Raw genomic sequence first — 25,742 nt, 5'->3', positions numbered from 1 at the left:
ATTAGCTCACTAAGGATTTAAAAAACTACTTATATAACCGATATATTTTAAATATATAATTTAATATTAAAATATTTAGAAATTATAAATTATTTTTTAAAAAGAGAGAATTTATTAATAAAAAAATAAACGATATTTATAATATTATTAATATATTATATTTATTTACTAAAAAATAAAAGCGTCCCGATTTAATAATTAATTATAAACGGTTTGTAAAAAAAAGACGGGTATTAATTTTTAAAATATTAAAAAATTAAATATATTAATCGTAAAAAAATAACGAAAAATAGTTAAAATAAATAAATTCTTATATTTTATAATACTTTTTAATAAGGAATATTTATAATTTAAATTTTAAATAAACGAATATAATATAAGCGCTATTATCGATAGCGGCGTTTAAAAAGTCTTTATTTTATTAAAAACGGTAAATAAATATAAATTATTATAAATATAAAAAACGAATTTATATATTTTACGAACGGTAAAAAGAAAATAAATTAATTATAACGACGGATATATTAACCGGGAGATTATATATTTTATAATATATATTAATAATTAATTAAAATAATTAAAATACGATATTATAAAAATTAGAAATACTAATATTATCTTAAGAATTTTATAATTATAAAAATATAATCTATAGATAAATTAAAAAACCGGCTAACTTTATTAAATAAATTTAATTATTAAACGATTTAAAAAAAAAGGTTTAAATAAGTTTTATATAATACTTAACGAACGAAAATAAACTAAATATATCGCTTTTATTAAAACGATAAAATTTATTAAAATATTCGTATTTAATACGGACGATCGAAGATTAGACCTATTTTAAATTATACTTAAAGAATATTAAATTTATATAAAACTATTCGTTTTAAAAAAAAAAAACAGGACTATTAGAATATAATAATTAGGATATAAAAATCGAATTAAAAAAAGGAATATAACTTGAGTTTTATTTACTATACTTTATAAATTAATTTAAACGCGACGAATTTAATAAGTATATTGACGATAGATTTAAGAAGGGTTATATTAAACTATTATTTTTTTTAATAAGAATACTAATCTTTTTTATATTTAAGAAAAGTAAAAAAAAGTTTAAATTTATAATCGATTATAAAGGATTTAACGAAATTATTAAAAAGAATTATTATTTATTACTTTTTATTATAAAACTTAGGGAAATGTTATATAGAGCCTAATAGTTTACCGTAATAAACTTTAAAGGAGTATTTAATTAAATTAAAATTAAAAAAGAAAACGAATAAAAAACGGTATTTTAAACTTATAAAGGACTTTATAAGTATTTAGTTATACTTTTCGGATTTATTAATATACTTATTATATTCTAAATAATAGTTAATTACGTATTTAAAAAGTACGCCGATATTTTTATAATCGTTTATTTTAATAATATTTTTATCTTTTCTTTTAATTTTAAAACGTATAAGAAATACGTTTATATAGTATTTTAAAAACTTTAAGACGCGAAGCTTTTTATTAAGCTTGATAAATACGAATTTTATATATAAAAAGTAGATTTCCTTAATTATATAATTACGTTAAAATAAATCTATATATAAATATTTAAAATAATAGTAGTTAAAAACTGGCCTATACTTATTAATATTAAAAATATATAATTATTTTTAAAATTCGTTAACTTCTACCGACGATTCTTTAAAAATTATATTAATATTATTAAACCTTTTAATAACCTAATAAAGAAAAATATAACTTTTATTTAAAATAAAAAATATAGAAATACCTTTAATAAAATTAAAAATTTAGTTATTTCGGAATTAATAATTATAATTTTGGATTTAAAAAAACCGTTTAAAATCGAGACTAACGTTTTGGACTTCGTTATAAAAGTTATTTTAAAATAATAAAATTAATAAAGAGTATTTTATTCTTATATATTTTATTTTAAAACGTTTTATAAAATAAAACTAAACTAATAAATTTACGATAAAGAATTAATAATTATAATTAAAACTTTTAAAAAATAAAGACTATAACTTTTAAAAACTAAATATAAAATTATTATTTATATAAATTATAAAAACTTTATAAACTTTACGATAAATAAGAATTTAAATAAACGATAAATTAAATAAAGCGAATTTTTATTAAAATTTAATTTCCGAATTATTTATTAAAAAGGTTTAGAAAATAGTAAAATAAACGTTTTTAATAAACGACTTAATTACGAAGTTACGGTTTTTAAAGAAATATAAGTAATTTTTAAATACGACGATAAAAATAATCTTATACTTATTATAAAACTCTTTATAATAGCTAAAAAAGTTAATACTAGCCTATTTAAAAAAATAATTCTTAAGTTTATTATAGAAGTTTATAATACTCAAATATATAATTATTAAAGTATTATAAAAATATAAAAACGGATTCGCTAATATTATAATAAATTCGTTATAAAAATAAAAGTTATTAAAATTATTAAAAATTATAATATTTATAAAAAAAGCAAAAATAGCCCTTATAAACCTTATAAAAAGCTATAACCACTATTAATACTATTAAAAATATAATATTTAATCTCTTAAGACTTTATTTTTAAACTATTAAAATTTAAAAAACTACTTATGAATATATAATACGATAGTATTTTAATTATTATCGACCGACTTATTAAGTTCGCTTATTTTATATTATATAAAAAAGTAAATAATACTAAGGAATTAATATATACTTTTTTTAAAATAGTTATTATTAACTACAGTTTACCTAAAGAAATAATTTTTAATAAAAATAAGCTATTTACCGTTAAGTTTTAAAAATTTTTAATCTCGTAGCTCGGTATAAATTATAAATTATCGACCTTTTTTTACTTATAAACTAATAAATAAATAAAAAAAATTAATTAAATTTTCGAAATATACCTCCGCTATTATATAAATTACGACTAAAATTATTAAGTATTATTATTACTAATAGCTTAGTTTATATATAATAGCGTAGTTAACGAAAGTATAAAAAAATCCCTTTTTTATTTTAACTATGGATTTTAATTAATTATATATAAAGAAGTACGTAAAGGACTATAAGTTATAAAAGCCGTAATAAACGTAAATAAACTTAAAAAAATCTAAAAAAAAGCCTTTTTAAACCTTAAATTTATATAATAGCGTATAAAAAAATATACCAATAGATTAAAAATTAATAAATTAATTTTAAAAAAAAGAGATAGCGTATACTTTTTTCGCTATAATATTAAAACAAAGCGACTAAACGATAAGTTAAATTATAAAAAACTTAAACCCTTTGAAATTATTAAAAAAGTCTTATTAATTAATTTTAAATTAAAACTCTTAGATACGATACGATACTATTTAATTTTTTATATTTTACTTTTTATATTAATACTTAAAGGCTTATATACTAAAGATTATATTATTATCGAATTTAACGAACCGGAGTACAAGGTCGAACGAATTATTAACTATCGAATTTAAAAAAGATAATAAAAATATTTTGTTAAATAAAAAGATTATAGATACGAAAATAATATATAAAAACCCGTTATAAACCTTTAGAACTCCCGGTAACTTTTTAAAAACTATTAAAAAACGGAATTAACGGTCCTAAAGACGCGAACTCGTTACTAAGCTCGAAAAAAGACTAATTTATATTATTAAGAACCTATATAAATTATAATTCTTTAACTATTTTACGTTTATATATATTTAGTATAGATTTTAAGGTATCGGATTTATTTATTTCTTATATCCTTTAAAGAAAAGTCTTAGTTTAATAATTCCGTATTAATTTTTAAGTTTTTTAAATACGAAATAAGCGATTAATAGTAATCGTTATTAATAATTAAAAACGGGCTAATTTTTTATAAAGTTTTAAAAGTTCTTTACCCGCCTTTTTTTTTTTTATCTTATTTTTTTTATTAAGTATTAAATTTTTAAATTATAATTATTAGCGATTATAAATATAATAAGGAATAAAAAATTAATTTATAAGTCGATATTATTAATATCTCGTTATAAAGCTTTTTTATTTTTATATAAGTCCGATAATAAGAAGACCCCTTACTAAACTAATACGTAATTTTAATACGAAAATAATAAATATAAAATATATCGGTATTAACCGGACGAGTTTTAATAAATTTTAAAAATATTAAACGCTTACGATCTTTTATTTTTATTTTTTTAAATTTTATTTTAATACTCGATTTTTTTATACGATTTAATATAATATTAATATTATAAAAGATAATAAATTAATAATTTAATAAGCCCTAACTTAAGCTATAAATATTTATTTATAAATCTACAGGATTAAATTTTTAAAAAAGAGATTTAATATTATAACTTAATATATATAATAAACTAAAGACCTACCCCGCTACTCTATAATAGCTATTTCGCTATATACATAATCGAATAATAAAAATATATATATTATTTTAATAAATTAAAAGAATTATAAAGAAGTTATATAATAATAAAAAGGACCGACGGACAATAAACGGTTTTTAAATATAAACTAATAAGATAAAGATCAGTTTATTTTTAAAAGACCGATTTTATAATATCGGTTTTAAATATAAAAGAACTATTTAATAATATATAGGACTTATATATAATATAAACTTAAGTTAGGCTTACGTTTATAACTTTTATAATTTTTTTAATAATTAACTTCGTATTAAATCTTATAATTACTTTTAATTATTTTTATTAAGAACTTATTTAATAAGATTACGATTAATTATTAAAGCTTTACCTACCTTACGACTTATAAATAATAGCTTTATTAAAAACTATTTTTATAATGATTATTATTTATAAATATCGTAGCCCCGACTTTTGTTAATATAAACCTTATTACGATTAGCTGGCCGTAATAGTAATTCGATTTATTTACGATAAGAATTTTTATATTAAAACTAAGCGACTATTTATAAAATTTAAAAACTTTTATTTTTAAAAAAAAAAAAGCTAGTTACGGAATATATTAAATATTATTTAATCTATTATAAAAATTAAATATACTATACGCTATTTATAAAAAGCTTTTAATTTATTATATCCGTTAATATATTATATTATATAATTACGATTAATTTCGTTATAAATATACCGGAAACCCTTTCGCAGTATAGTTTTTAAATATTACCCGATTTCGATATATTTAATACCCTTATAACGGTAACATATAAATTTTTTAAAAAAATAATACTCGTCCCTAGTAATATTAAATATAAAATATATTATTAAGCAAAAGTATTACTCTATACTCTTTTATTATATAATTAAAGTCTTTTTTAAAATATTATTAACGATCGGGACCCGAAGTTTATCTCGGCCGTTTAAAAAAGAATTTTTAAAATAATAAACATTAAACTTTTTATTTTTATTATGTATTATTTTTAAATAAATAAATAAAATAAATAAAATAATTAAATAATAAAAATCGCTATCCGTTTTTATATCTTTATGTTTTTTAAAATACTATAAATAAATATCCTCTCGGCTTTATAATATATATTTAATAATTCGTTAGCCGTTATTATTAACCGATTATTTAATGAACTTATATTAAATTTTAAACCTCGGTCGGTATTAAATTATATTAAATTAATAGCGCTTTTAATAAAATTAATAGAAATATTCCGTAAGGTTTATTAATAAAAAGCCGTTATATTTATTAATATCGCCAAAATAATCTATAAATAATAATATAACAATAAATATTAAAATATATCTTTTTATAAAAACAATAAAATCTTTTTTAAATTCGATAATAAATACTATTTTCTAAATAAATTTAAAAAAAAATAATTATTTAAACGGGTAAGGCCCTTTTATATCGTATATATAATAAACTTACTAATTTATAAACTTAATTTCTTATTATAATAAAACGTTTACTTCGTCGTATTTAATATATAGTTATAAAAAGCCCCTTAAAAAAACGACTTTTTTAATAAAATAAAATCTCCCCCCGATCTTATAATAATAAATAATATAAATAAATATAAAGTTAAAAAACTTATTTAACGCCGAGTTACGTAATACGGTAAATACTTTTTAATTAAATACTTTATTAAATAAATAAATTAAATTTTATTTAATAATATTTAAAAACCGTATAAAAACTTTATATTAAACGCGGGCGATTACGTTAAAAAATTTAAAATAATAAACTTAATTAATTAAAAAAATAAATATTATAAAAAAAAAAAAGAAACGGCTAAACGTAACGGCGTAAGCGGGCTATATATAAAATAAGACCATATAAATTAATTATAAACCCTTATATCTCTTTATAAATAAACTTTATATATTATAAAACGTAAAATAAAACCTTAACTATTTATAACCTTAATTTAATAAAAAAGCTTTTAAATTTCTCTTTATAACCTAAAATAACCTTTTTTTTTATATATTAATTTTACGTTTTTTTATATAATTACCGCGGTTATAAAACTTTAAAATAAAAAAATAAATATTTACTTAGGCTTTTACTATTTTAATATTACTATTTTTAATATTTATATTTATATATTTATTTTAACTACGCTTATATTTATTTATTTATTTAACTATTTACTATTTATAATCTTTTTTTATTTATAAAAACTTAAAATACTAAATTAAGATTTTCTTTTTTAATTACTTATTATAATATTTAATTAACCGTAAATATTATATTAATTTAATATAATTCCCGTTATAAAACGTATATATTTTATACGTTTCTTATTTATAATAATTACGGTATTATAATTATAATTATAATATTTTATATCGCTTTATTATATTATAACTACGCACCGATTTCTTTTTTATATAGTATTTATTACTTATAATTAAATTAATAAAATAATTATTTATAAAAACACTATTAATAATATATCGATCCTTATTAATACCAATATAAAAACGCTAATTATAAAAATCGTTAATACCCCGTTTTTTTAATATATTATTTACGCCGTATCGCCCGCTTATAAAAATACGGCTAATATTAAATTACTTTATAAAAAACGTTAAGCCTTTTATACTAAGCTCGACTTTAAGTTTAATATACTTATTTTTTTCCCTTTTATAAATATTTTATAAAATCTTTTAATAAATATTTTAAAATATAATTAAACCAAAAACGATAAGCTTACGCCCTTTTTTTATTTTTACGCCGATACTTTTAAACCCTATATTAATAACCTTAATATTATTTATATAACCCTTAGCCTTATAACTTTTTAATATAATAATAATAATAATAAAATATTATATACTGTATTTAAAAACGGATAAGGCCGCTTAGTTTTTAAATACTCCGCTTATAATAATAAATACTTTATTATATCTTAACCGACCGTTTTTAACTTTTTTAACGCTTATAAACTTATATATAATAATAACATAATATAACTAAATTACGATTAAATAAATAATTATATAATTAAAAAAATTATAAAATAATTAAAAAAATATAAAAATAACGAACTTTTTAATAAAAAAGCGTTTATTATTATGAATAATTATAATATAAATAAAAAGGTTTAATATAAAAAAACGGAATATAATAACGCTTTTAATTACGTTATTAAAAAGGCTATGATTATTTATAAAAAAAAAAATAAACGATTTAAATAAATTACCTTAACGCTTAACGCTTTTAATACTTTTTATATTTTTTATATTTTTTAAACGTCCGGTAATATAAAGAAAATATATTAAAATATTAATAAGCTCCGTATTAATACTTTTAAACGCTTTAACTTTAAATTTAAAAATATAAATAAACCTTATTTAAAATAAAAAGTTTATAACTAAATTAAAAAATATTTTATTAATACCGTTTTTAAATATAAAAAAAATAGTTATAAAGTTTAATTTTTAAATAACGTATTTTAAAAATTTTTTAAAGCCTATAGCCGGGTTTATAAAAATTTTATAAAAAATAAAACGTAGATTAATAAGCTTTTTACTTACGCCGCGATTTTTAATAATATTTATATAAATAATAAAAAATATATTAATAATAATATTATCGGTATTATTTTTAAAATCGGTTACCTTAACTTATTTACCTTTTATAATATTAAAATCCATAATATAACATAAATTAATTAAACAAAACTAAATAAAATTACTTACTATTTAAAAAAATATAAAAAATATATCGATATTTTTATTAATAAAATAGCGGTTTTAAAAGCTCATTTTAAAAAGCGTAAAAAATAATTTATTATTAATAATAATATAATAAATATAATTATAAAAAACGTTATTATCGCTACTTACTATATAAAAGTTATAAAAAAAGCGATTAAATTTATTACCGCTATATAAATTAATATATAAACCGAAGTAAATAATATTTTAAAATTCTTTTAAATTAGCTTTATTAATAAAATTAATTAAATAAAAAAAGTATATAATAAAATAAAAAAAAATTAATATTAAAAATAAAAAAGTATAAGACCTTTATTAAAAGATTAATATTTTTATTATAACTAAACTTAATCTTATAACTCTTATAAAATAAATACTACCGTCGTACTTAGCTCTTATATAACCGACTCCCCTATTGCACAAGCGCCCCCCCCCGGAGGAGCTAATAAAAAACCTACCGAAAAAAGCTATTAATTTAAATACTATTTTTAACCCTCGTTATAATAAAAATTAAATATTTAAACGTAAAGTTACGATATATAAAAAATAAAAAATATTAAAAATTAAATTTATTTATTTTAATCGGGATAATTACTTTTATAATATTACGGCTAGCTAGTCGTAATAAGGTTTGTATTAATAAAAGTCGGGGCTACGATATTCATAAATAATAGTCGTCGTAGGAATAGTTTTAATAAAGCTATTATTTATAAATCGTGAGGTAGGTAAGGCTTCGGTAATTAATTATAGTTTTATTAAATAAGTTTTTAATAAAGATAGTTAAAAATAATCGTTAGATTTAATATAAAAATTAATTACTAAAGAAATTATAAAAGTCTATCTTTAAACTTAGCTTAGGCTATCCTATATATAAATCTTAATTATAAATATATCTTTTATAATATTTTATTTATTATTATCCGACTATTTATTAAGCGGTCGTTCGTTTTATATTTTTATAATCGCTTATTTTATTTATTTATAAACGTCCGTTTTTTATTTTATTATATAATCGTAATTATATAACTTATTTATAATTCTTTTGTTTTAAAAAAGGCCGTTTAAGTTTTTATTATTATATATATAATATAATAGCCGCCGTAAGTCTTATAGGGTAAGGCCCTAGTTTAATAATATATATTAAGTCGTAATATTAGCTCTTCTTTTCGAAAGTCTAGTCCTTAAGTTTATAAATAAGTTATTCGTTCCTAAATTAAAGAATTATTAAATATTTTTATTAAAATATATTAATGTTATATTAAATTAAATTAAAAAATCGAAATTATAAATAGCTACGTTTTGTCGCCGTTTATTATATATTATTCGTTTTTTTAATAAAAGTATAAAAATAATACCGTATTTAAATTATTATTCTTAAAGTATTTATTATTTAATTCTTTTTAATTCCGATATTTATGGAATATATTATTATTTAGGTATTTTATATAATACTTTTATTAATACTATTTATATTTATAAGTTTTTTAAGGATTATTTTTTATAGGTTTTAATTAATAAATATAATAAATCGTTTAATAATAAAGTCCGATCGTTTTAATTATAAAAAATAAATAAAGGAGTCGCGATTTTAAAAAAAAATTATAAAACTATAAAAAAAAGCTAAGGCTTATTAAAAGGCTTAAGCTAAATTAAATAAGTCGTTATTTAAATTAAAACGTTTTTATTTTTAAAAGCGAATAATATTTAAAAAAAGTTATATTATATTAAAGGAATTTTTTAAGGATATTAAGAGTATTTTTTTAGTAGCTTAGGAGGCGTAAACTAATAATACTTTTAATATTATCGATTAAAACGCCGTAATAACTAAGAGTTTTAAGTTTAAATTTAATTTTAATACTTTTTAAAAAGCTATTAAGAGTTCTAAAGGTTCGTAACGGGTTCTTATATATTATCCTTATATCTATAATTTTTTTATTTAATAAAGTATTTTTCTTATCCTTTTTTAATTCGATAGTTAATAATTTACTTAACCTTATATTTTAATTCGTTAAGTTCGACGATAATATAATTTTTAATATATAAGCTTTTAAATATTAATTTTAAGAGTAAGATATAAAAAACTAAATAGTATTATATCGTGTTTAAGAATTTCAATTTAAAATTAATTAATAAAACTTTTTTAATAATTTTAAAAGGTTTAAGTTTTTTATAATTTAACTTATCGCTTAGTCGTTTTATTTTAATATTACGGCAAAAGAAATATATATTATTTTTTTTTTAAAATTAATTTACTAATCTTTAATTTATTAATATATTTTTTTATATGCTATTATATAAACTTAAAGTCTAAAAAGGCTTTTTTTTAAATTTTCTTAAGTTTACTTACGTTTATTACGGCTTTTATAGCCTGTGGTTCTTTGCGTACTTTTTTATATATAATTAATTAAAATCTATAATTAAAATAAAAAAGGGATTTTTTTATATTTTTACTAATTACGTTATTATATATAAACTAAGCTATTAATAATAGTATTATTTAATTATTTTAATTATAATTTATATAGTAGCGGAGGTATATTTTAAAAATTTAATTAATCTTTTCCATTTATTTATCGGTTTACGGATAGAAAAAGGTCGATAATTTATAATTTATATCGAGTTACGAAATTAGAGATCTCTAAAACTTAATAATAAATAGCTTATTTTTATCGAATATTATTTCTTTAAGTAAATTATAGTTAATAATAATTATTTTAAAGAAGGTATATATTAGTTCTTTAGTGTTATTTGCTTCTTTATATAATATAAAATAAGTAAATTTAGTGAGTTAATCGACGATAATTAAGATATTATCGTATTATATATTTATTAATAGTTTTTTAGATTTTAGTAATTTAATAATAAAATCTTAAGAGATTAAGTGCTATGCTTTTAAGAATATTAGTAGTAGTTATAGCTTTTTATAAAGCTTATAAGGGCTATTTTTGTTTTTTTTATAAATATTATAGTCCTTAATAATTTTAATAATTTTTATTTTTATAGCGGTTTTATTATAATATTAACGAATCCGTTTTTATATTTTTATAATATTTTAATGACTATATGCTTAAATATTATAAATTTTTATAATAAACTTAAGAGTTATTTTTCTAAACGGGCTAATATTAATTCTTTTAATTATTATAAAAAGTTTTATAATAAGTATAAGATTATTATTATCGTTATGTTTAAGGATTATTTATATTTTTTTAAGGACCGTGACTTTATAATTAAGTCGTTTATTAAAAGCGTTTATTTTATCGTTTTTTAAACTTTTTTAATAAATAATTTGGAAATTAAATTTTAATAAGAATTCGCTTTATTTAATTTATTATTTATTTAAATTTTTATTTATTATAAAGTTTATAAAGTTTTTATAATCTATATAAATAATAACTTTATATTTAGTTTTTAAAAGCTATAGTTTTTATTTTTTAAAAGCTTTAATTATAACTATTAATTCTTTATTATAAATTTACTAATTTAGTTTTATTTTATAAAATATTTTAAAATAAAATATATAAAAATAAAGTACTCTTTATTAGTTTCGTTATTTTAAAATAGCTTTTATAATAAAATCCGAGGCATTAGTCTTGATTTCGAACGGTTTTTTTAAGTTTAAAATTATAATTATTAATTCCAAAGTAACTAAATTTTTAATTTTATTAAAAGCTTTTTTATATTTTTTATTTTAAATAAAAGTTATATTTTTCCTTATTAAGTTATTAAAAAGTTTAATAATATTAACGTAGTTTTTAAAAAATCGCTAATAAAAGTTAACGAATCTTAAAAATAATTATATATTTTTAATATTAGTAAATATAAGCTAGTCCTTAACTATTATTACCTTAAATACCTATATATAAATTTATTTTAATATAATCGTATAATTAAAGAAATCTATTTTTTATATATAAAATTTATATTTATCGGGCTTAGCGAAAAGTTTTATATTTTAAAGTTTTTAAAATATTATATAAATGTATTTTTTATATATTTTAAAGTTAAAAGAAAAAATAAGGATATTATTAAAATAAATGATTATAAAAATATCGACGTATTCCTTAAATACGTAATTAATTATTATTTAAAATATAGTAAATACGTTAATAAGTCCGAAAAGTATAATTAAGTATTTATAAAGTCTTTAATAGGTTCGGAATATCGTTTTTTATTCGTTGTTTTCTTTAATTCTAATTTAATTAAATACTTTTTTAAAGTTTATTATGGTAAATTATTAAGCTCTATATAATATTTCCTTAAGTTTTATAATAAAAAGTAATAAATAATAATTTTTTTTAGTAATTTCGTTAAGTTTTTTATAATTAATTATAAATTTAAGCTTTTTTTTACTTTTCTTAAATATAAAAAAGATTAGTATTTTTATTAAAAAGGATAATAATTTAATATAACTTTTTTTAAATCTATTATTAATATATTTGTTAAGTTCGTCGCGTTTAAGTTAATTTATAAAATATAATAAATAGAATTTAAATTATATTCTTTTTTTTAATTTAATTTTTATATTTTAATTATTATATTTTAGTAATCTTATTTCTTTTTTTAAAGCGAATAGTTTTATATAAATTCGGTATTTTTTAAATATAGTTTAGAATAAGTCTAATTTTTAATCGTTCGTATTAAATGCGAATATTTTAATAAGTTTTATTATTTTAATAAAAGTAATATATTTAGTTTATTTTCGTTTATTAAATATTACGTAAGACTTATTTAAACCCTTTTCATTAAATCGTTTAATAATTAAATCTATTTAATAAAGTTAGCCGGTTTTCTAATTTATTTATAAATTATATTTTCATAACTACGAGATTCTTAGAATAATATCGGTATTTTTAATTTTTATAATATTATATTTTAATTATTTTAGTTAATTATTAATATATATCGTAAAGTATATAGTTTTTTAGTTAATATATTTATCGTTATAATTAACTTATTTTTTTTTATTATTTATAAAGTATATAAATTTATTTTCCGTATTTATAATAGTTTATATTTATTTATCGTTCTTAATAAAATAAAGATTCTTTAAGCGCTGTTATTAATAATAATATTTATATTATATCCGTTTATTTAAAATTTAAATTATAAATATTCTTTATCGGGGAATATTATAAAATATAAAAATTTATTTATTTTAGCCGTTTTTTGTTAATTTTTTTACGATTAACGTATTTAGTTTTTTAATATCTTAAAAGCTAATACCCGTCCTTTTTTTATAAGCCGTTTATAATTAATTATTAAATCGGGACGCCTTTATTTTTTAATAAATAAATATAATATATTAATAATATTATAGATATCGTTTGTTTTTTTATTAATAAGTTCTTTCCTCTTAAGAAATAATTTATAGTTTCTAAATATTTTAATATTAAATTATATATTTAAAATATATCGGTTATATAGGTAGTTTTTTAGGTCCTTAGTAAGCTAATTTAGTTCTCTTTAGAAGCTTATAAATTCTTATTATTTTAATTACTTATCTAAATCGGCTTCCTTTTTAATAATAAAATTATTAATATTAAATAGTATCTTATAATCGATTTTTAATTAAGTATATCGTCGAGCGACGTCGCGAGGTTCGTTTGAGTTATAAAACGATTATTAACTTATTAATTATTTATAATTTAATATATTAATATTATTTAAAAGGGGGTCGTAATTTAGTTTTTTAGTATTAGATTTTATAAATATATCGTTAATAATTTTTTTACTTAAGTTATTTAGCTTAATATTTTTTTTAAATATAAAAAAGTTTTATTTTAAACGGAGTATATTATTTTTTATTATTGTTTTAAATTATTTATATATTTATTATTTTAAAATAATAAAGACTATTTTTATAATTAAATATTAAAAAATATAGGCGTTTATTATATAGTAAGCCTTATTTAGTTCTTTAATACGTTAATAATAACGTTCTTTTAATATTTAAGGTCCGTATATTAAGTATATAATATTTATTTTTTTATTAATTTCGTATTTTAATTAAAAAAGGTTTTTTTTTATTTTAGCTTTTAATTATTTTTAAAGTCGTTATTAAAATAAGGCGAGTATTATTTTTATATTTAGTCGTTTTTTTTTTAATAATCGGCTAGCTTTATAATAGTTAATTAATATATAAATATAATTTTTATTATAATCCTTTATTATTAAAAAGCGATATTTATAATATTAAATTATTTAATTAAATATTCGTTATATTATATAAATAAATTTATTTAAAATCCGTATTTTATAGGTTAAGATCTCGTTTTTTAATTAAAATAGGTCGTTTTTATTTTTAATTACTATCCTTTTTTTTAATTTATTTTTTATTATTATAAAGGTTTACGCTCGGTTAAGAAAATTAATAGGTTATATTTTAACTATTTTATATATTATTAATAGTATTTAAATATATTTTTTATTATAGTTTTCAATAGTCTTAAAGCGTTAAACTACTTTTTATTTATTTATTATAATAAAGGTCTTATTAAAGGGTTTTTTAAAATATTATCTTAATTATTTTTTATTATCTCGATAGGTAAGGCAGTTATTGTTATAATATATAGTTTAAAAGAGTAATTTATAAGGTATTTTTTTAGAAATAATATTAATCTATTTCTTAAGGATAAGTCGTTATTAAATTCGTTTAAGTTATTTATAATCCTTAGCTATATATTTTAGTTTATCGTAATTATAATATTTAAATTCTTTTTTTTAACGGGATTAATTTTAATTTATTATATTAAGATTTATAACTCCGTTATATTATTTATAAGTAATAGTTTATTAAGGATTATTATTTTTATTATAATAGTTTTTTTAGTTAAAGTTATATTAAGGTTATTATTAATATTTGCGTCTTAAGTTAGGTTTTTATCGTTATTTTTTCTTTTTTTTTTTTTTATAAAAACGGTTATCGATTTTAATTATAAGTTTAGTATATTAAAAGAAATCGTTTAGTTTATCGATCTTAATAAATTCGTCTTTAATTTTATTTTTTAGTTTTTAATAAAATATAAAAATCTTAGTATTGTTAGTAAAATTAAGTTAAATATTAAGGCGTCTAAACTTAATTAAATAGTCTTTTATTAATTTAGTTTATCAAAATTATAATATATCGTATTTAATTTATTATTTTTTATTTAGATTTTAAAAAAGCGATTTAAAAGCTTTTTTAAACCTATCGAAATTATAATAAATATTTCGTATTTTAATAGAGTATTTATTAAAAGTTTTTTTTTAAAAAATATTTTTTTAAAAAGGTTTAAATTATTTAAAAGTTTATTTTTTAAAAAAACTAACGGCGTATACGACTTTTTTAATTTTATTATTAAAATCTTTTTAATAAAAGTTTTAAAAGTTTTTAATTTAAATTAAGAATCTTTTTAAGGTTTTAAAGGTTTCGTTAAAAGTAATAAATATATTAAGTTTAAGTTTTTATCGTCTTTTATTAAAAAGGGTAATGACGATATTAACGGCATTTTAGAACGTATTTATTTAGTTAGCGAGGTTTAAAACCTTTTAATGTTTATTTTTAAATTTTTTAAACATAGTATTAAATATTCTTTATATTTTAATAATATTACGGTCGTTTTTAATTTAAACTTTTATTAATTAAGTAATAATAGTATTAAAAAGGTCCGTTAGTTTTTTATTATATTAAGTATTTTAGTTAATAACGCAACGTATTTAGGCGTATATTATTTTATTAAGGACCGCGTTTTTATTAAAATTATATTTAATATTAGGTATTTTTATATCTTTTTCGGCTTAGGCTAGCTCGGCGTTTAAAACCTAAGGCTTTTTATTTTTATTAAAAAAGGATTTAATAAATATTATTTATATTATTTAATAAGTTTTTATAAAATCGACTTATTAAATAAAAGTAATTAAAATATTATGGTTAATTAATCGTAATAAGGTTTATATTAATAAAAATCGAGGCTACGATATTCGTAAATAATAGTCGTTATAAAAATAATTTTAATAAAACTATTATTTATAAATTATAAAGTAAATAAAGCTTTAGTAATTAATTATAATTTTATTAAATAAGTTTTTAATAAAAATAGTTAAAAATAATCGTTAAATTTAATATAAAAATTAATTATTAAAAAAGCTATAGAAGTCTATTTTTAAACCTAGTTTAGGCTATTTTATATATAAATCCTAATTATAAATATATTTTTTATAATATTTTATTTATTATTATTTAACCGTTTACCGAGTGGTTATTTATTTTATATTTTTATAATCGCCCGTTTTATTTATTTACGGGTATCTATTTTTTATTTTATTATATAATCGTAATTATATAATTTATTTATAATTCTTTCGTCCCGAGGGAGGCTGTTTAAGTTCTTATTGTTATATATATAGTATAGTAGCCGCCGTAGGTCCTGTGGGGCAGGGCCCTGGTTTGGCAATGCGTGTTGGGTCGTAATATATAAGAGGGGTATATATAATATTTCCTTATAATTACTTAGTAATTTAATTACGTATTAAAACGACTTTATATATATAAATAGGCTCGCTATATCCCTTTATTTAAAAAAAATAATAATAAAAATATATTTATTATAATATTTATTTTACTATTCGCTTTACTTTTTTATATTACTTTTCCGTATTGCTTTTTAATTATATTACTTTTTATAATTAATACGCTTAGCTTATATACTTACCCGGCTAGCCTATAGTCTTACCCCCTCTGTCGGAGGTGCCCTCTGCCAGAGAGACTATGTTAATTAAATTTAGTATTATATATTATTTAGGCTTTTTTTTTAATAATAATTATTAATAATATTTTATATAGTTAAATAATATAATATTTTATTTATAGCCGTAAATAAAAAGTCGTAAGTTCGAATCCTATTATAAGAGTTTATATTATTTATAATAAACTTAACGGTTTATTTAAATAATATATATTTTTAATTAACCTAGCCTCGGATTTTCTTTTTTTTAAGCGATTTTTATTTAATTAAATAAGTTAAATATAAGGCCTTACGATATTTGATTATTTGATTTGTTGAAATCCTTATATTTGATTGTTTATTTGACTTATTTGTTTGATTAATTTGAATGGGTAGGTGCGCTGGGGAGGGATGGAATCGACTAGGGCATACGTAGAAGATGTCGGTCAAAATTTGACAGTTCCTCGATGAACCCGGCCAATAGTTACCAAGCTGAACTACTGTAGTAGGTTGACTGACAGTTGGCATAGTCATTCAGATAGTCAGTTAGGCAGGCGAAATCTTCCAGCTCCCAGTTTCCCTTCTTGAACTTTCCGGTCTTTTCGTCTGCCATCTCGGCATGGTCGATGCGTCTGGTCGTTGTCTCCACTTGACCTGGCGATAGCCCCATCGACGCGAAGTATAAACAGCGTCCGTTTCGAATTCCTTTCAGGTGTTGGTGACTCGCCTTCAATGAATACCCGACGTGTACTTGAGACATGGCGCTATTTTTGCGAAGCAGTCGTCCACAACTCAGGACGTCGAGATGCAGGTTGCCCCGAGAGCCTGGACTATATATATTTCTCCAACAGAAAATTTGATGGGTGCGGACTAAATCATCGACTGCAGCGACATGGCATGTTTTCTTCGCTGCAGAGAACGAGGCGAGGCTTGCAACATAGTCGCCATAGCACAGAATCTCACATATGTGGACTATGAGCTCTCCCGGTAGAGTATACATAGTCCATTTGACGCCGTGCATCTTTGCAGCTCAAGTCAGAGAAATCTGTTTGATCTTGCAAACTTGCAAAGATACATCAAACAGAGGGCGACGTTACGGGCATTGCCTCTGTCTAAATTGAAAGCAAATGTTGCCTGGTGAAGAACTGGTAAACTGGTAATGCATCGCCTGGCTTCGGCGTTGAATGAGGGGTTGACAGCACTTAATCCAGCTAGGTTAGCCCTCGCAACCAACAGGAATTTTGATCAAGTCATCACCAGGTGGGTCGCCACACCAACAAAAAATCTGAAATAGGCATGAAGCTCATCACTTCACAACGCAACCAGCGCAAGTCACGTCGGGAATATGTAAACACCCACTTTCGCTTACTGGCAATTCTTCTTTTGAATTCAAGCCTACAGAAAGGACAAATTCTGGTGTATGGCCCACGCATCACCACGACTTCGAGAGACAAGAATAGCGTCAACATCAAGGAGAACCAAATATCACCAGAAGCAAAAGGTAATGAGGTCCATCCAGGATTCGAACCTGGGCCTACGGAAGGTTCTGACAATCAGAATCCAACGTCCTGACCAACTAGACTAATAGACCTATCGAAGGGAGATGAATATCCACTACTGCTGTGGGCTGCGAGGGCCATTTCGCGATTCAAGTTTGGTCAGGGTTAGGCAAATCGATTTTTGAGGTGTGGTGGGGACGACTAGCACCAATCCGCCTGTCCAACTTTGATACACAAAGTGACTTGTAAGACAAGCCAGGACACTCCGTTTTGATGGCTTCAAGTCAGCCAATATGATGTTCCATGTATTGTAGGCTATAGATCATAATGGGTGAGAGAAGTCACAGGGATGTGGTTTCAGATTATCTTGGCGGTATGTAAAGTTTCCATGTTTTTGAAGATGTTGGGCAATTGCCCACGAGTAGGTACAGGGTTTCTATGGATACGCTAATCTCCCGTTCAAATGCCTCTGAAAGAATGGAATCCCAGGTAGCCTTAAAGCTATGATATCAATACTCTAAGCCAAGAGCAAACCAATAGGTGCTGGTTGCTGCAGTAAAATGCTAGGTCCAGCCACAACCGTGGCCAATTTAGGTGCACCAGGACAATCTGCCAACACGGCGATGATGATTCCCTTGGTCTCAAACTCGGCCGGGATGGTCGCGTTGACAACATCGCCAGATTTCCATCCCGACACATCAACTGGCACACTGGTGTTCCCCACGGCGTGGAAGAAGACTGCATAGTAGCTCTTTCGCTCGTCAAAGACCGGCTGATCAGCCGCCTTGGTGAAGTTGAACGAAATATCAGATCCCGGGGCAATGGACTTTGTACCGGCCACAGTCGACATGGCCGGGAGGTGCTGACTAGGATTGGGGTAAGTCGGATTCGCAGACGGACAACTGCCCGGGATGATGAAGGCGTTTGTCAAATCGAGAATCTCGTTGGCGTAGGGAAACACCGTATCGCTTGGTCCAGAGAACGGGTTTGCGCCCCAGACATCCAGCAACGACCAAGTCTCGTGCCTCGACTCCACCGTCGCGATAGCCACCATGGCGCCGCGCGCGGCCTTGCTCTTGGGCTCCTGAACCAGACCGGTCAAGAAGGCCATGCTGGCGACTTCAAGGTAGGTGGCCAACGCCAAGAAGCTCGTGGCGTCCACGAAATGGTATTCATACTTGCATGGCCCCGGCTTGACACTTGTGTTGGAGATTTGGTTCTGGAAGATACGCAAGTGTCCCGCCTCGTTGTTGCGGATCTCCGTGATGCGGTCGTACGTTGTGTTCGGGAACCCGGCCTTGACGAAAGAGGAAGTGTTGAAGGCTTCAACACCTTGTTGATAAAAGTTAAAAATGGCCCATTCGGCTGCCAAAAGGTTTTGCCAGACTTTGTCATCTGGCCCCGGTTTCCCCGATTCTGTAGGGAGGACCGGCGCGGTGATATTGCCCGGGAATGGAGGTGCTTTGCCCTTATAGTCGCTGAAGAGAGTTGACTGTCCCGGGATGGGGCCGTATGTTGGATCAGCGAGTTTTTGGGCTTCTGGGTCTGGTGTTGGTGCAGCTGAGGCAGACCATGGTAGCATCGCTAGGCATGAACCGAGCAGTATAGAATGGATAGATGCCGGCATGTTGACTTGCTGTTAATGAGGAAATTTTGGTTGATTGTATGTTGCAGCGTGTTTGATGGATGTAGTAAATGATACTGGTTTGTCATTGACCATTTGCGACATGATTGCCGATGGGAGAATATTGAATTTATACAACTTTCTGGTTGAGCTCATGGCAAGCAAAGTTGTCGAATTCCACATAGCTTCTGCAGATACGAGTAATATCTCCTTCGATTTGACGTCAGAGATTATGTCTACGGCCGCTGTGTCAGTCTCTAGAGACTAAAGGAAATGCACTTGATTGGATTCCGACTCAGATGTCAATAGTCTAAGACATGTCCAAGAGTGACCCAGACTAGCTGCATAGGGCTGTTTTCTCGAGCTCAAGGCTGGAGAGCTGGGTAGCCTCGAGAAATGCTACTATTCAGGAATGGTCTCAGGGCACTTTCAGCTCTAGCTATGAGTCTAAAATGCTAAGCATTGCCAAGCTAGCGGGACGAATGCTGATCAGCGTGTCTGCTTTGTCCATCTCGATCGGGCACAGTCGACTAGGGCTTATCTTTCGGCAAGCCGGCACACATGACGCAGGCAGACGGCGAGGTCGCGCTCTCACATTGCCAGCGTTGCGGCACGCTGTCAAGGGCGAGGTCCATGTGGCGAACATGCATGGGCGGCATTGACCTTAGCTCCCGCCACTGACATCTTTCCCCCACCACCTCGCAGCTTGTTTACGTCGATTCTCGACTTTCACTTCGGGCAAACGGTACGCTCATTTAATCTACCCAACAACTTAAAGACCCTCAGATTGGAGCAATATCCCTCGACAAATTCATCTTGCCTGCAGTGAGAACTGATGTCTGTCGACAAGCTTGTCAGTCGAGTTATTGTCGCTGGTTCATATTAGTGGCAGAGACTCCCAAGTTATGAACTCTCGGTTTCGCCCACTTTACGGTTCAAGATCCCATGGGGAACAAAGTGGACAGGATCCCGCAGAGGGCCAAGGATTCCCGGTTTTTTTCCAAGAACACGGGGGACCAAAACACTGATTGGCAAGGAAATGAGATCATCCCTGGCTAGATATTTCTCCTCACGCTTATGGCCCCAGCTCCCACTTGCTCCCGGTCGGACACGGGATCCCGCCAAGGTACTTTCACACATATTATGATCTACACAGCACAGCAGCAACGTGAGTGAGGTGGCCTCGGAGGTAGTGTCGGCCCCCCACCGCCGGATCAGATAAGATGCATCAGATTAGATTAGATGGATCTGATTCGAGGAGTTGCATCATGTAGGCAGAGTTTTCAGACTTGGCATTACGCTCACTTACCCGTAATAAGCTAGGTACGGGCAGGATGAAATAGCTCGAGTTTCCTCCAGTGGACGGGCGGTGGTGGGCTGTTCCGCGCGCCAATCCATCCATCCATCCTAGGGCCATCCACCCCGTCTCCGGATGCCACACTACATGTCGTCTCGCGGCCCATCCTGCATGCTGAAGATTTGTTGAAGAGGGAAAATCTGCGGATCCCACTGCGACATTCCGCCATTCGTGTACTTCTCTAAAGTATGGCCTACGGGCAGAAAGAAATAGGTTTACAAGGGTGGTCAGCAATAAATACCAGCTGTTCCCAGCCCTCAAAAAAATGGCGCACCTCTTCGCGCGAGCGAACGTCTGAAAGGCCTTGGCGGTTTCTTTTCTCAGGCCAGAAAACTACGCTTCAGTATCCTTTCTCACGATCTACAGGCTAGTCGAGGCGGTTCTCCTAAGCCCTCCACGATCGCAAAGATGGCTCTCGTCAGCTTCGTCACGTCGCAGAACTTTGAGAAGCTCAGCATTCTCTTCCAGTGGAAACTTCTCGTGTTGGCCGTGATTCCCGTTGCTGTGGTGTACTGCCTAAGATGGACGAAATCACCACCGGGCATCGACATCAAGCAGTACTCTCACTTCCCACAGCCTGAAGAGGCGGATCCAGTGAGGGGTCATTGGCCGTGGATTGAGAAGTCCGCTGGTCTGGGTGATCCTCGAAGGGCATTTGGTACGTTTCCAATCGCAAAAATAGTGAGAAAGTCTCGGTGGCGACGTAATTGGGTCGCGCTGTGTATCCTTCACGAGCGAGTTGCGATTGGAATGATGTGCTAATGAGTTGACTTTTTAGATGAGATTCTGTACGAACAGGCTGAGAAGCTTGGTTTCCCTCCCGTTCTTTTGGTGGACTGGCGCCCGATCGAAAAGTTCCTGATCCTGTTCATCCTCGACAACGATGTCGCCGAACAAGTCACCAAGCCCTCGAAGCAGTACAGCACCAGTGTGCCGAAGCATCCCGCCATCCAACATCTCGCTCCCCTGGTTGGCGCACGATCTCTCGTAACAACGGATGTAAGTCATGTTGCTTCCGGGCTTGTGCGATATCATGGTTCTCACGTTGACGCTTGCACACTAGGGCGAAGAATGGAAGGGACTACGAAAGAGAATTCTCCCCGGCTTCGCGCCGTCGCATCTCCTCGGTCTCGTAAATGTCATTTTAGACAAGTCGGAAACCTTCATCGAGCTTATGGAGAAGAAGGCGGCTACTGGCGAAGAGTTCGCTATTGACGAATACACCACAAACTTGGCCTTCGACGTCATCGGTAAGTCTGAGACGATACCACTGCGGCTTGGGAAACGCATACTCATTGAGCCTAGGCATCGTAACATTCGATATGGACCTGAACGCGCAAATCGAGGGAAAGCAGAGCGAGGTGTTGCTGACATACCGCGCCCTGTCACAAGCCTTCAACAAGCGTATTCCCGGTAAGAACTGGCTGCGTGAATACTTCACCGAGAACGAACGCACTCTCAGACGCCTTGACAAGAAGCTCGACGGTATCCTCAAGGCGGAGATCAAGAAGCAGCACAAGGAGCTCCTAGCCGGCGCCGACACCGCATCCCGCAGCGTCGCGACGCTCAGTCTCCAAGGTATCGACGTCCTGACCCCGGAGATCCTCCAACAGACCAGCGACACCCTGCGCGGTTTTCTGTTCGCCGGCCACGACACGACGAGCATCTTGTTGCAGTGGTGCTTCTACGAGCTTCATAGGCGGCCCCAGTCGGCCAAGGAACTAAAGGATGAGCTTGACGAGGTCTTTGGCCCGGATCAGAGCCCCAAGTTTGTCATCGAGCAACTCAAGGGTCCCGAAGCTGGAAAGCTTCTGGCCCGCCTGCCTTGTAAGTCATCCCCCTCCATGCCATTCGTACCTTGGACACTGGCTAAAAACAAGCCGCGCAGACACCGATGCAGTCATCAAGGAAGCCCTGCGCCTGCATCCTCCCGGAACCACAGCCCGCGTCGCCCCCCAAGGCTCCGGAACGACCCTGACCCTGCCCAACGGACAACAGCTGGTCGTCGACGACCTCTGCGTGACGCCCCGCGCCTACATCATCCAGCGCCACCCCAAGATCTTTGGCGAGACCAAGGACGACTTCATGCCCGAACGATGGCTCGGCGAGGAGGGCGCCAAGATCCCGGACAGCTGCTTCAGGCCCTACGAGAGGGGACCCCGACGGTGCACCGGATCCGAATTGGCGAATCTGGAGGTGCGCATCATCCTGGCCTGCATCGCGAGATACTTTGAGTTTGTCAAGGTTGGACAGGGCGAGCTGGATCTGGATGAGAAGGGGCAGCCTCAGCTCGACGAGAAGGGTTTCTACAAGACGAAGTCTGTCATGTTCTCGGTGAGTGAACCTACGGCACCCCTGCGCGTGTGATATTCTCCCCGCTAACCCTGCTTTACAGACTCACTTGGTTACCGCTAAGCCTGTCGACGGCATGAGGGTGAAGGTCCAGATCAAGGGACAGGCGTAATGTAACTTGATACCACCACTCGACAAACACAATGCAGCTCTGAGATATGACGACTTGACGGTCTGACATGTTTATCTTGTCACGGCTGGTGGGGGATATCAAGCTTTGAGTAGATTTCATCTTGGACGAGGCCTTGGCTAAGCTTTTGGCGCATAGCACAAGACATCGATGATCCGTTCGTCATTCGACTGTTGTCAAAAGAAGAATGATCATTAAATACACGAATCCCAGCTGTCCGCGACGCTCCAGACTAACCTGTCCCGGCTGAACCCGTCATGGGTCCGGCACTTGAAAGCATAGACTGTTTTCTCATCCACCATGCGTTACGGAGGGATCGGAGGGGTAGAGGGTCGTCCGTTGTCGGCGAGCTGGAGGAGCTAATGCAAGCAAATGGGTCTGCAACGTTTCCATGCCTGGCACTCTTGTGGAAACTTATGCAGGCCCGCTCGCTTGCGATAGCAAACGACTCCGATAGCTAATAAAAACCCCTCTGCAAAGTGCCGATTACTTTTCATAGGAATCTCGAGCATGCAGGCATCATCTGAGCTTCGGGTTCAACTGGGTCTGGGGACAGGTGGGGAATCTAGCAAAGGGCAATATCGATCGCTTCTAACCAATCTCGAGCCAAGTCGGTTTTGTGATTTTCGTTTCAAAATGGAGTTTGTATTTCATTGTGCAGCACATGGAGAAGAGAAAGGAATGTTTAATTATACAATCAATTTCTAAACTCTCAAGAGAGTATTTACTGATACTGCGCGTGTGAAATGGCGCCAACAGAGACTTGACAATCTTTTAATCGAGTTGTTTCAACCCTCCAAAGGCGAAGCGCAAGCTGCTTATCCTATCCCCCGAGTAGTGAAGCCGACTACGCGACGTGACCGCCAAAGGCATCGTTCATGGGGAAGGCACTTGCAGACGTTGCTGCCCCAGGTGAAGACGGAGGCCAACATCCTTGTCCCCAAAGACAGTGGCGATTGGGACACAGCGACAGATCCTATTCTGCCAGGGGAATACGCCTGGTGTCTGCGACTTGGGCTCATCCCTCACCAAATAAGCAGATTGGGTCTCGGGAACGGCGAAGTACTTCCCAGTGTCGTTGCCATCGCCGAGTTCCGCAGCGAATGTACCTTTTTCCTCTACTAACATCTCGACATCCTCCAAGGTGTCAGAGGTGTCTGACAGAGAGGATAGAGGGGCGGATGAGGTGGTGTGCATGGCTCTGATATTGACGGCATCGTCGCCGCTGTTATCACTGCCAGTGGTGCGCTCGACGATTACAATGTTTGCCCTGGGGAACTTCTTGATGGTGATAGGGTCTTTGCCGATGATATCGAGCAAGCGCTTGAAGTCATCCAGGTCTTCTCGCAAGAACATTGCGTCGCCAAGTTCAATTTGCTTGATGTTGGTGGTGGTGATGGCCTACTCCGCATAGGCAAAGGGGGCGGCGAGGAGAGCAACGGTGGCGAGGTTCCTGATCTGCATTGCAGCGGTGTTTGTAATGCCTTTCGAGTAAGAACACCGATATGGGAGGAGAAAGGAGTTCTCTATGTATCTCATGCAGAGATCTTTCTCCATTGATCTGTTTCCCCGTAGAGGCATAGTTCTGGAGCGTACTTAGCTTCCGAAAAAGGCAACAGCTGAGAGCTAGACCGTCCCACCAACTTCATGAAGCTAAATTCTTCTCCGGTGATGATGAGACCGGCTATACCAATGAATTGAGCAAGTTTCAAGCCTCGAAAGGTGCGGACCAGCGACAGCAGAGGACACCATGGTTCCCAGTCACAACTGCAGGATGATCGGGTGCAGAATTCGAACACTTCTGCCCAGTTGTTCCTTAGAACTCAAATCGTGGTGAAGTCACATGCTACTGTTTGAGATGCTTCAACAATTTCATCCTCTTGACTGGGTAG

The 25,742-nt window shown here is 28.2% G+C and overlaps 4 protein-coding genes across 4 annotated transcripts; 2 read left to right on the top strand and 2 right to left on the bottom strand.

Moving 5' to 3' along the window:
- Nucleotides 1–1,073: 1,073 nt before the first annotated feature.
- Nucleotides 1,074–1,220, top strand: CORC01_07797 (uncharacterized protein; the record flags this gene model as incomplete). The annotated part of the gene is made up of 1 exon (XM_022619432.1): nucleotides 1,074–1,220. A coding segment is annotated over one exon (147 nt), but the record flags the coding sequence as incomplete, so codon positions are not given.
- Nucleotides 1,221–18,904: 17,684 nt separating this feature from the next.
- On the bottom strand, nucleotides 18,905–20,014 carry CORC01_07796 (uncharacterized protein; the record flags this gene model as incomplete). Its single annotated transcript, XM_022619431.1, has 1 exon — nucleotides 18,905–20,014. One exon carries the CDS (start codon nucleotides 20,012–20,014, stop codon nucleotides 18,905–18,907), a length of 1,110 nt encoding a protein of 369 aa, XP_022473985.1.
- Nucleotides 20,015–21,776: 1,762 nt separating this feature from the next.
- Nucleotides 21,777–23,832, top strand: CORC01_07795 (cytochrome P450 52A11; the record flags this gene model as incomplete). Its single annotated transcript, XM_022619430.1, has 6 exons — nucleotides 21,777–22,026; nucleotides 22,147–22,367; nucleotides 22,432–22,618; nucleotides 22,674–23,195; nucleotides 23,257–23,702; nucleotides 23,764–23,832. The coding sequence occupies 6 exons, from the start codon at nucleotides 21,777–21,779 to the stop codon at nucleotides 23,830–23,832; spliced, it is 1,695 nt and encodes a 564-aa protein (XP_022473984.1).
- Nucleotides 23,833–24,726: 894 nt separating this feature from the next.
- Nucleotides 24,727–25,206, bottom strand: CORC01_07794 (uncharacterized protein; the record flags this gene model as incomplete). Its single annotated transcript, XM_022619429.1, has 1 exon — nucleotides 24,727–25,206. The coding sequence occupies one exon, from the start codon at nucleotides 25,204–25,206 to the stop codon at nucleotides 24,727–24,729; it is 480 nt and encodes a 159-aa protein (XP_022473983.1).
- Between the last annotated feature and the right edge of the window lie 536 nt (nucleotides 25,207–25,742).

This window comes from Colletotrichum orchidophilum (assembly GCF_001831195.1).
Source record: "Colletotrichum orchidophilum strain IMI 309357 chromosome Unknown Scaffold_64.1, whole genome shotgun sequence".
Lineage (NCBI taxonomy): Eukaryota > Fungi > Ascomycota > Sordariomycetes > Glomerellales > Glomerellaceae > Colletotrichum > Colletotrichum orchidophilum.
The sequence above is the reverse complement of the archived record's forward strand: the minus strand, read 5'-3'. Positions and strand labels throughout refer to the sequence as shown.